Source organism: Nylanderia fulva, unplaced genomic scaffold (assembly GCF_048542155.1).
Source record: "Nylanderia fulva isolate GAGA-0341 unplaced genomic scaffold, ASM4854215v1 Scaffold678, whole genome shotgun sequence".
Classification (NCBI taxonomy): Eukaryota; Metazoa; Arthropoda; class Insecta; order Hymenoptera; family Formicidae; genus Nylanderia; species Nylanderia fulva.
The window spans coordinates 11,575-24,517 of NW_028190784.1; the positions used below are offsets into that span (position 1 = coordinate 11,575).

General features: G+C 38.3%; 1 protein-coding gene across 1 annotated transcript; it reads right to left on the reverse strand.

Moving 5' to 3' along the window:
- Positions 1-653: 653 nt before the first annotated feature.
- LOC146720526 (uncharacterized) lies at positions 654-2,715 on the reverse strand. Its single transcript, XM_085488304.1, is given in 2 exon segments — positions 654-926; positions 928-2,715. Coding segments are annotated over 2 exon segments (1,923 nt in total). The 5' UTR covers positions 2,578-2,715.
- Positions 2,716-12,943: the final 10,228 nt, after the last annotated feature.

Here is a 12,943-nt window from a genome sequence, read left to right on the forward strand (position 1 = left end):
CGCCCGTACTCGTGCTGTAATTCGCTAACTATTTCTTTTTATATTTCAAAAACTAAGCTTCGGATAAAATTTTGGCAAAGGAAAAATCGTCTTAGAATTGAGTCAGGAATACGACATTTTAAGGACAAACGGTTGTTTTGAATCACCCTGTATATATATATATATATATATATATATCCGTATGTATATAAATATATATGTTCTTAACCTTATTTTAGGTTTTCTCACAAATAATCAATGAGGATTTTTCTTATTAAACTAAATATATTATATTTATATTATATTATATTATACCATATTTAGTTAGTATTATAGATGTTGTTTTTATATTGTTTTTTGTGAGAAGACATGTCTTAGCCTACCAGTGGTTATATTTGTGATTCGTTAATACGGGTCTTTCATGCAAGTTAGAGATTGTCATGACTAAAATAGGTTAAAAAAATTAATGATTGAAGAAATTGAAATTTTGAAATTTGTCTGGACGTTACATCTCCCCTCCTATTTGAGAATAAAACCCGACGTTGATCTAGGGTTTTGTTCTAGGTTATATAGATGTTGTTGCAAGTCGTTATACGTTTGAGGGACGGTGATATCTGTGGATTCCATTTCTTCAGGTCGTCTCATATTATAACCTTGAAGTTGAGGCTGACTTATCACAGGTGGTTCCTTTGGTAATGCAGGGGGTACGTCTGAGACGATGGCAAGAGGTGTGGATGAGACGATGGCAAGAGATCTTCTGGAAACTTATTCTTTTCTTTTTCTTTGTTTATATTCTTGCGGCTGAGGTGAAGCAAGAGATTAGTTAGAGAGTCCCATAGTGCTCCTATCAGGTGTAGACTACATCTATATACGGTGTGTAACGCGTATCCATGAATGATGGTATCGATTGCCAGTTTAGCAATACGAACGATCATAAATACTCCAACGAACGACTCCGGCCGTGGCTGATCCAAAGCTCATGAATCCTCTCCATATTTTCGCAGCGGTGTTGTCTACGATTTTATTGAGTGATTCTTCGTCTAGTAGTTTGTATAGCGAGACGGAGTTGGCGTTAACTGGATGTCCAGTGAGTCCACGGGCAATGGCGTTGAGTAGTGCCGGTTTCTCTGCGGGAAACATGATGTGGTCTCTTAATTTTTCTATGTCTTGCTGGGTGTAGATTCCACTGACAGCTAATGGTCCGGGTGTTAAATAACTCCAGGTAAGAGTTGCCATGGGTCGTAGTTGTTGAGGTGGCAACTGTCTTATTTGCACTTTTGGTGTGAACTGTACCCAGGTGTCTTCTATTCTATATAACGTTGGCAATTCCAGAGAGCATTCTCGTTCGTTCCCGATCTTTGTGACGATTCTTGATTTAGGCGTGAGGAAGTAAGAAGTGTTTCTGATGGTTACGGGTAGTTCGTTGTAACACTCTTTGGTTGGGCGTACGGTGACTTCTACAGGGATGCATTTTATGATCTGGACAGCTTCTCCAGTGGTGACGGCCATGTATCCCGGTGACTTCATAAGACTGTACGCGAATTCATCAGGCAAGAGAGTTGCAAAGGATAAGGCATTGGTTATGACTTGTCTTTCCAATTCACATTTTTGTTGCATGACATTATGATATAATGATGTCATCTGATGTCGGATGTGTTTTTCGACATATACAAATTTGGAATTCATGTAAGTAAATATATCGAGGTTGTCCACGGGAATCGTACCTTTATTGGCAAAGGTTTGGCCTTGCTTTGTTTCTAGGATAAATAACTTCGGATGTTCCGTGCGAAGCAGAGTGTATCCGCATAATGGTTGTTCTTTAGTCTTGGTCAAAGCGAATGTGATGTCTTGCGTAGTGAGACTGTAGATGATGGGGGAATCGTCGCCTGCTATCCTGGTCGCTAGTCCTTCGTATAAAACATCGTATTGATTGAAGTTGCAGGATTTCATTGGTACTGGTTTCCAAAAAGTATAACCGTCGTCAGAGTCCAAACAGAAGCTATCGGCCAGTGTGCAGATGGTTCCTGACCTTAACTTGATCTTCCCGTGTTCGAGTTGTACTGGCACATAAGATGATTTCAGTGAGATTTTCGCAACTGCTTGAACAATTACGTTATCCCATGTGCCGTAAGGGTCAGAGTATTGCGTACCCTTACATGTTCCGTCGGCTTTCAATTCACCGGCTAGCGTAAGGCTACGATAAGAAGTTTGATTGATTTTGAGTCCACTAATTAAGTGAGCAGGTCCCAAGGACGTTGTGCCATCTTGAAACATTCGCAAACATTGTGAATATCCAGTTTCCTGGACATAATCTGCTTTTCCATTAAAGACGACTGAGATGTGCGAGTGCATGCCACAGTGATATATCGTGCGAGATATTTCCAGTTTGCATTGGATAACCTCTGCATAATTATATTCGGAAAGTTGTAATAATTGTATATAGGTCTCCGTGGAGTTTGGAGTTTGATGATGGAGATTGCATTCTCCAACATCTAAGAGAGAGACGGCGGTGATGTTAAGATGCTGTCCACCACAATCGAATCCAATCAGGGCGAATGAAGTTTTAACGGAGAGTATTAGAATAATCCCTAACATCATGACAAGCTGTAACGCACAATCGGACTAGTTTTACTGAATTAAATACAATTTATATATATATAAAGAAATTATCTAGTATGTACGTGCGCACGAATATACGCACGTATCTATAGATATATACATGTGCACGTGCGGAGGTAGTCCTGGCATTGGGCGCGATGAACGGTGTGCGAGGAAGCTTCTAATAATTAAATAATATAATATGCATGATTTATATTGTCGTCCGTTTTCGGGCTCGCACATGGACATATATATATATATATATGCGTGTATAATAGTAAGTACAAATGCAGGTTAATGCGCAGGTGTATATGTTATAAATTATATTTCGTCTTATATCTATGTGTATCGGTTGCGCGGTTGCAGTTTTTTGTTCTGCCCGTGTCTTTTGTAAGATTCAGAGAATTTATTCGAAATTTGCTATTTGATAGAATATGATTAGCTCGTTCACTGGTGGGACCGGAGTCGATTTCTCCGAATCGGCAAGTATAAGCGTATATATTTTTCATAATTTTAAATTTATTAAGGTTTTTCGCAAGCTATTCATAGTGGTTAAATACGAGTTATTACCAGTGAGCGAGTTAATGGCAGAGTGTAATAATATAATACGCATTGTATTAATTATCATATTGCATGGATATGAGTCTCATGCAATTTCGTGAGCCTTGTATGAGATGTACTTGAGTAAAGCATACCTCTTACAAAGATGAAAAATAATGGCTAAAAGTAGTAAGAATAAAGTTTTGAATAATGCACAGGGTTCCATGCTGAACAACCTGTTTAGTTAGGATGGTTTCCTGAAATGGGAATCTTACATGTGTAGTATTATCGAAATATACCTGTAGATTTTTGTGCTGAGATTTTGTCTTTACTGGCGTCTAGGCTAAAGAGAACCTGTAATTAGGAATACATATGTTAATATACATGAATAATCGGAGAGATATAAGACGTGGTCGTCCTTACATCTAGCGAATTAATATAATTAGTAATATATATATAGTTTTATAGAGTAGGCTGGAAATGATTAATGGCAGGTACGATTCCATCCCAGTGTCTGATGGTATCGTTGCGTTTCCATACGTTTACTACATATTGTATATAGGTAAAGAAACATTCTTCACAATAAGTTATAGGTTCGATTTTATAACAGGCATAGCGGCAGTTGAGACATGGAATAGGAGGTGCGGTTTCGCAAACAAGAACGTGATAATTGTAAATGTCTTTAGGTGCAGTTCGAGTTCTTCGCGTGATGCGACAAACTTGGCAATAGTTGTCGTAAATTGTACTTCTATAGCATCTAGCTCTATGTATATTAGGAAAGAATTTTAGCATTTTCTTTATTAGAGGAAATCTCTGTAACAGAGTTTCGACGATATTAGGATGTTCGTAATATGTATTAGAGGCTGTTGCGTTGTGATCGCAAGGATTATTGGAAGACATTTTTTAATATTGTTGGGACGTCTTAAACAGCTAGAGGTGATTCAAGGGTGATTCCCGATCTATAGACGTTAGATAATTAGTGCAAATTGTGCAATTTTGTATTGGTTTGGAAATTGTTAGGAGTTGGGAACATACAGAACACTGTGGTTCGGGATAACCTAATCCAATCACGACAGCGTGAGTATATCGTGTTTGGTAAAAGGAGCGTGCAGCTAGATCAAGACTGGAATAACAATTTCTACAACGTGCAGAATTAGTGACTACGTTACGATATCCGTGTACCTTTACGCAGCGTGCGAAGGCAAATATGTGGTGTAGTGAAGAACTCGTGGTTTGTCCTGGATGGACTGGTTGGCGATGCCAACACATCTGAAACCCAAAATTAGGAATGTTGTTTTTTCAACCTGGTTCTATATGTGCTGATTGATTTTAACTTATCGATATGGACGATCCGCGGTTTGTGGTTGATTAAGATTTTGGCGTTGTTGGAAGGTAGGATCTCTGTTATCTCATAGGGTCCTACGTAATGTGCTGAGAATTTTCCTTTCTTTGGTTCTTTTAATAAGAATACATAATCTCCTGTCTTAAATTGCCGAGGATTTACACGTTGATCGTAATAGTATTTGCTTCTTTCTTTAGCTCTAATAAGATTTTGTCGCGCTTCTTCGCGAATATCGTATAATTTATTAAATAGTGTGTTTATATATTCTTGGTAAGTAGGCTCTAGAGGTTCTTCGATAGGTTGATACGCGGATGGCAATCTGGCTAGTCGTCCGAATATTAGCTCGTATGGCGAGAATTTGGTTCCTTCGTGAACGCTTGTATTATAAGAGAACATGGCGAGTTTGATATATTCATCCCAATTGTCTTCTTTGTCGATTTGTGTCTTTAAATATTCTACTAATACATGATGTGATCGTTTCGTTCTATCGATCCATTTGATTGAGGGTGATAAGCGGTAGTTTTAAAGTGTTGGATATTGAATTTCTTTGTTAGGACGCGTATTAAAGTTGATAGGAAGTTTGCACCTTGATCGGTAAGAATAGCTTTAGTAGTTCCGTAAATACAAATGAATTCTTTTGTAAAAGCGTCGGCTATCGTTAATGAAGTGGCTTCTTTTAATGGTACAGCTATGGAGTATTTAGTTAATAAATCTTGCATTGTTAGAATATATTTATTTTCGTTATTTGTGATAGGGAATGGCCCTACTATGTCTAGTGAAACTTTGTCGAAAGCTGTTTCGGGGGTATCCGTAATAATCATAGGTTGTTTGGTTTTGACGCGCGTTAATTTCTTTAATTGGCATTCGCGACATTTTCTAATAAATTCTTGAATATTTTGTTTCATAGTATTCCAAAAATAATGAGGTCGAAGTCTGTTAAAAGTTTTTGTAACGCCTTTATGGCCACCGTATTTAATTTTACGCGTTCTGTAGGGATAGGATGATCGACTAGATTTTGGCAAATAGTTATGTTTATACGGGTATCGTGAAAAAATCTCTTTAGTTGGTTAACAATGTATGACCAAGTAATGTCATCAAATTTGTGCGTTTTGCTAATGCTAAAGGAAGTTAATTGTAATTCGATAACACAGTCTAATAAAGAGCGTATGCAATTTTTTACGGTTTGCGGTTCTATTAATAGTCGATTGTTTGTTCTTATTGGAATTGATATTAAATTATTTGATTTGATTTTCTTTACGTTAACTCTTTCGAAACTAAGATTTTCATACACGGGTAAAAGATTTGCGGTAGAATAAAGTTCGGCTCCTTTGTCGTAAGGAGTTCCGTCTAAACTTATGAAAATTACATGGTTATCTTTTAATGATTTAGTAGATTGTCTCTAATTTCTCGTATTCTTACTTTGCTCGGAATTTGAGGAGAGGGTGGTATAATTGGAACGGTTTCTGAAATTGCTGGATCCACATAATCGTATTCTAATTTTGAATTCGCGTTTGACATATTTGCATAATCGTGATTATTGTTATCGAGAGTTGAACCTTCATCGTCTGAATCGGAATTATTTCCCGTTATATTAGTGTAATTAGGATTGTCGATATTCTTATTGAGATATGGAGTTAGAGAGTTTGTTTTAATTTATCTGACAGAAGGTCTAGGTCTGCTTGAAAATATGGATTCGTCGGATGACTCGTCGTTATCTGAAGCGAATATTGGTAAAACTAAATCTGTGGGTGGATTTCGAGATAAAGCGTCTGCATTATTATTTAATGATCCCTTTTTGTATTTGATTTCATAATTATATTCTGCTAATTTAGTCTTCCACTTCCAGAGTCTGGAGGTAGGATCTTTTATAGAGTGCAGCCAAATCAAAGGTTTATGGTCCGTTACTATAGTAAAGAGTCTTCCGTATAGGTAAGGTCTGAAATGATTAATACAATATATGATGGCTAAGCATTCTTTTTCAATTGTTGAATAATTTTGTTCTGCGGTACTTAAAATTCGAGATGTATACGAGACAGGAAAATCTTTTCCTACCGGTCCCTGACTTAAAATTCCACCTATCGCGTATCCTGATGCGTCGGTAGTTAATATAAAAAGTTTTGTAAAATCAGGATATTGAAGAATGGGGCTTGAGCATAATGCGTGTTTTAAAGAGTTGAAAGCTTCTACTAGTTTTAGTTGCCAATTGGATATGCTATCCTTTTTCAACAAATCAGTTAATGGTTTTGCGACTTTGGAAAAGTTAGGTATGAATCTTCTGTAATAACCGGCTAAACCGAGAAATTGTTTTATATTCTTTGGATTTTTGGGAGTTGGAAAGTGCATTATCGATTTTATTTTGCCCGGGTCTGGTTTGACTCCGTAGAAAATGCAGTTTTATGTGCGTCTTTAGATGACATAGAAATTTGGTGAAATCCGGAAGCTAAATCAAATATTGAAAAGTATTTGGCTAATCCTAATTGATCAAGTATATCTGTAATATTAGGAAGGGGATATGCGTCTCCTATAGTTTTTTCGTTTAGTCCTCGGTAGTCTATAACCATACGCCAACGTTTATTGCTTTGAGAATCTGGTTTTTTCGGTACTATCCAGATCGGTGAGTTATATGGTGATGTAGAATACTCGACTAAATTATTATTTAGTAATTCATGGACTTGTTTGTCAATTTCTTCTTTATGGACAGGGGGAAACCTGTATTGCTTATTATGTATAGGGACTTCGTTAATAGTCGGAATGTAATGTTGAGTTGCGTTTGTAGTTCCTAATGGTTCGTTAGGCAAATGGAATCTATCTGAATGCTTTGTTAGAATTGAACGGACGTGTTCAATCTCTTCAGGATTTAAATGTTCGAGTCTTAAAAGTTGCTCGACATCATGTGGTCGATCAGAATTAATAGAATGGTCGTTGGTCGAGAAAAGCCCTAGGGTTCTCGCACAGTCGTCGACGGAATCAGAAATTTCATCTCCCATTACCGGGGTCTCCCGACTCTCGGTAATACTCTTTTTATTGCAAGACATTGAATGCCCTAAGGTTTCAATGTATGTTGTGGATTTGTCTCCCATTTCTTCTTCGTTTTGGAATCGCACTGAATGCCCTAAGGTTCCAGTGTGATTAGTATAATCTCCCATCTTCGTCGTTTCGTTTAGGTAATGTACGCCGTGCCCTAAGGTCTTCGTACAATACATGAATTTGTCTCCCATCTCTTCTTCAGAAGGTACCGAATGCCCTAAGGTTTCGGCCCTATTAATGTATTCTCCCATTTCTTCATCTTCAAAGAGTACGTTGAGCCCTAAGGTCTCAGTACTATCGTTAATATTTATAGGTTCGCGAGATTCGAAATCAAAAATTTCTACCGACGGTATGTCGATTTTGAAATCCTCTTCAGTGGTATTAAATATTCGTAAGTATGTTTTTCCGTTTGATTGAGTAACAAGTGGTGCGTCTCCGAAGAACACCTTGTCAGCGAGGGTTTGTAAGGGTAAGTATCCAGTATGAATTTCTGGATTGGAAATGTGAATGCAACAAGAAGTCACAGTCCTTGCTCGAAGATGTAGTTTTTTATTTTCATAAGTGACAAAGGGAATGACGATAGTGCCGTGATGAAGACATCTATCCTTATAATTTATGATAATATCTCTTTCCTTCAAGAAAGCGTTTCCTAAGATCCCGTCTTGGGGAATGCAAATAGAGTCTGCTATGACATGGAATAAAGTAGGTCTGTCCAACAGATGAATGGTTATGGAACCTAAAGTTATTATAGTTTCAGAAGAGATCCCTCGAATGGATATAATATTATTTTTATTTAGATTGACGTGAGGTAGTACGAATTGTTGTTTGATAAGATTTATACCGGAGCCAGAGTCAATCATGAAGTTACATTCATGAGATAAATGCGGGGATATGAGTTTAACAGAAGGTAAGTCGTTGTGTTTGAATTCTCTGTCTACACTGCAGATTCGAGTGATGTGGTTGGAATAGATTTTTGAGTGAGAATCATGTTTGTCGATTGGGTGCGTCCTATCGGAGCTTCGTTCCGGCGGACGTCGGATTTTTTCGGAACGCTTTGGGGGTTTCCTATATTAGCAAAAGAAGTGCTGGGTCGAGCTTGATTTTGCTCGAGTGATCTTTTATAAGCAAGTTTCCGACATTCGCTCATGAAATGACCGGAACTCTTACAATAACGACAGATTTTAGTAGCTGGAAAATTTGGTCCTGGTTGACCTGGTGTCAAAGGTTTAATGAAGGGAGCAGTAGAAGAAATATTATTGCGTGAATTATTAATTATAGGGGGGTTATTATTAACGTTATTTACGGTTTGTCGTGCCGTCGGATAATTTATGTCTGCACGAGGTAGAGTATAAGCACGATTAAAGGCGATAGTTTTCTTTCGAAGGTTTTCTGCTTCTAAAGTTTTAGATAATTGGATGGCTGTGACAATAGAAGTATAGGGTCGTTCCAATTTCACGCGGATTAATAAATCAGAAGGTAGTCCGTTAATAAAACTATTAGTAACACTTTTCTCAATGTTATCTTTAACTTCGTCGTCAAGATTTCCGCAAATATCACCTTCTCCGTCTATGATTGCCGTTCTTAATTCTTGAACACGCGCAATGTAATAAAAAATGTTTTCGTTATGTTTCATGAATATGTTTGCTAATTCTCCTCGATATTGATCAATAGATTTGTTCGGACTGAAAATAAATTTTAAACGTCGCGTTAAATCTCGTAAGCTATTGAATTCGACTCCTTCGATTGCGGCATAGGCATGCCCTTGTAATTTGTTAATAATTAATTGAACAAGATGATATTCTTGATATTCAGGGATTAGTTGAAGTGCTCTTTCGCAAATTTTCGTGAAGTGGAGGACGGACATTTTGTAACCGTCGAATTTAGGGATCGTGTCTATAGCGTCTTTTAGACGAATAGGGGAGTTTTTATAAGGAGTAGGTGGTCTTTGTGTTTCTATTTTATCATAATGTTCCTGCATAGTGTTAGAATGTTCGACTATATCTATACGTCGCGACAAGCGAGTTACTTGCTCTGATAATTTTTCCATAAGGGTTAATTGTGCAGCTAATTGTTCTGAAATTCCGGTTACCGAACCGTCTTCCATGTTTCTATCTTGCTCTAATGTCCGTTGAAATGAAAGTAAATTTTCTTCTCTATTTCGTAATGTTTCAGCTTGTGCTGTTAATTGAGCTTCTTTGTCGTTTAGTGTTTGAGAATAAAGATTAAGTTGACTACGGGTGAGTACTTTGTTTTCTGAATTGTCTGAATGTACAGGGGTTCTGGTAAGAGACATTTCGTTTTAAGATTTATAATTTATAAACTAACTTTACGTTAATTCTACTTATGAAAAACACCGATCGCACAGATCAAGCTCCGCGACCTTTCAACGATCTCTTTTGGCCAATCCCACCGCTGCCACCAGAAATATTAATATTGCCTTCTTGTTACGTCCGGCAATTCACCTTACGGTAAATCACCTTATGTACAAGTCGGTCTTCTCTCGCGTCTACCTCGGTAAACGTTCGAGAAGCTGCTCTCTACTTTTTTAGGGCAACCTGCTAGGCCGGCTATACCCTGGGATGCCGAGAGCTTGAGATCCGATTGAGAAAGTCGGATGGAGAAGGAATTCTGCGGGTCGGGTCAAGAAATAAAGATATTTTACAAGTATAAAAATTGTTTATTCATTTATAAATCCTTTATGTCGATACAAAATCTACTGGTCCTGACTCGGTTCAGGATGAGCTTGGAACTGTATTACAATGTTATTGAGCTCCTGTTCAGAGTCGTTAGATTGGTTAAGATAGTTTATAAAGGAGCTAAAATTATTCTGTGCTCCTTCTGGGATGAAATTATTGACGTCGTCGGGAGCGAGTACCACGGTGTCCTCGTCGAAAATATTAGAATTGGGTTGTGAAAATGGATCGTATTCCGGAGATGCTAATTGTTGAGTTTGATCATGGATGTAATATTCAGGGTCAGTTAAAAATTGATGATTTGGATCGATTAAGTAAGTATTTGATTCTGAATGAGACTGTTCAGGAAATTGAGGGTGAGAATAATCAATGTATGGAGGAATATTATTAATTGGCGAATAAGCGTCTGAAGAGGGAGGTTGTATGATTATTCGCGTTGGATAAATTTGAACGTTTAGATTTAGAGGTCTTCGAGATCTACGTTCGCGTAGCCTGTGAAGGTGCTGCTCGTTTCGATCGATCTGATTCCTTCGTCGGAAAGGAGAGACCATCTAACGGTTAAATAAATTCACATGAATAAATCGAAAGATAGATTGTTCTATTATTTGAAATAATTGAATATGACTCACGTTTGTAGCGTGATTTACTTGTTAACTAGCTTTTCGGACCGCGCTTCGCGCGGTCCTTATATAGCCTATATTAAATCCGTTTTAACACAAAAAATTAATTCTTTTTTTGTATTACCGCGAACTACTTCCACATTTGTTGTCCGACTTTCACGAAATTTATATCAAAATAAATGTTTAAATTTTTTTGGGTGGGTGCGTGGGTGGATAAATAAAGTGATAAAAATTTGTTAAAATCATATAGTAGCCATCCCGGACAAAATTTGAGTACAAATTTCGAAAAAGTCTGTGAATAAATGTTTGAATGCGTGGGTGGATGCATGGGTGGGATAAAACTTAAAAGAACCACGCAGCAGCTTTCTCAGAAAAATTTGCAACATTTTTCTACCAATTTCGTGAAAATTGGTCCATATATGCGCTTGCGTGTGGGTGAATGCGTGGGTAGAGGTGTAACACTTGAAAAAACCACATCGTCGCCACCTCCAAAAAATTTGCAACATTTTGGTACCAATTTTTACAAAAATCCGTTCATAAATATGCGATTGCGTGGGTGGATGCGTGGGTGCGGGCGTAAACTTAAAAAACCCACACAGCAGCTTTCTCAGAAAAATTTGCAACATTTTTGTACCAATTTCGTGAAAATTGGTCCATAAATGCGCATGCGTGTTACGTCTCGTGGGGTCGCGGCTGCGAAAATTTGAATGCAGAGCTCGGCTTTTTCCACGAGACACGATCGCTATTACGGGTACGCGAATCTATGCGATTCTCCCCGGGGATACCCGCGATCTGAGGTTATTCGCGCTGGAACTGAGGTGATCGGATTATTGCGAGGGACCTACCTGTGACTCTACTGTAATAAAGATAGCTTCGTCGATTGCTCTATGCGAAACGTCGTTGGGGTTGCGTAAATAATCTTCGTACGTAAACTGACAAAGCTCGCACAAATCACCGATTCGCGTGAGGGTAAGTCGGAAGTTGCAGACTCCGCAATTTATTCCGATAGGTGTTCCGCCTATGATTAGAGTATGCTTCCGAATCCTTGTCCAAAGTAATTTCGAGACTCTAGGTAAGGTGGAGTAGCATGAAATGCAGAGAGCTGCCTTAGTCTCAAAATGGATGTACCCGACACCAACTTGGCAATAGAATAAGGGTTCAAACGGTACGAAGAGATTAACTTCTGGAGGAGGAGTTATACCTCTAAGGGTGAGTGGGCACATTTGTGTTTGTTGCGTAATCGAATTGATAATGCGTCATTCGCTCGTAGATCTTCGGTGAACCCGGCAGTTATCGAGAAGTTAGTAGTCGTCGGCAAAACCGTCGGTAATTGTTCAGTAAAACACTGGTAAGGTGCCAGTAAGGTGTCGATAACCCGTTGGTAAAAGAACGTATGTCGGTATATCGTCGGTAATGTCGGTAAAAGAACGTATGTTGGTATATTGTTGATAACGTCGGTAAAAGAACGTATGTCGGTATATCGTCGGTAATGTTGGTAAATCGAAAGTGTTCTCAATTGATTATTGTTTAAATGACTACCTTGTTGTACGGATTTACGAAGTTATTTTTTGAGACACAAGATTTTTAAGAGATTGAACTATTTGCGTTTTTCCGTGTTAGAATTCCGAGAGTGGCACCGCATGTGGTGGTCGACCCTAGTTTTATAGCCCGACCTTTTTTTTATAGCTTCCGCAGTGACGATGGAAAAGAGGAAAAATGCGTCGGAGATTTTTCTAGAATGTTCTCTTCCACGTGGTAGAAGCGTCTCTGAATTTGCTAACACGCGCGATTCCTTAGGTTAACGTGAATTTCACTTACCTTTAGTAGCACTTTCTTGATCGTGTCGGCTCGTACTTGGAGGTAGTGCGTGCGGCGAGGGTCGTTCACTGGGATGTTTGGCGGCGGCAGGCGTCGTGGTTGGAACGTTATTGGTATGCACTTCCACTGTAGGAGTTCGTCGTTGTTATTATTTTTAATGTTGAAAATGTTCTCGTATTCAGGATCGGCCTGATATTCCACTCCGAAGAATTGAGAATATTCCTCGGTCGCTGATTCGCGATAAAGTCGGTTTAGTTTTCGTAATTGATTCTTCCTTCCTGCGCGTCGGGTCTTAGGCATATTGAATTTGATGCATCCTCTGAATG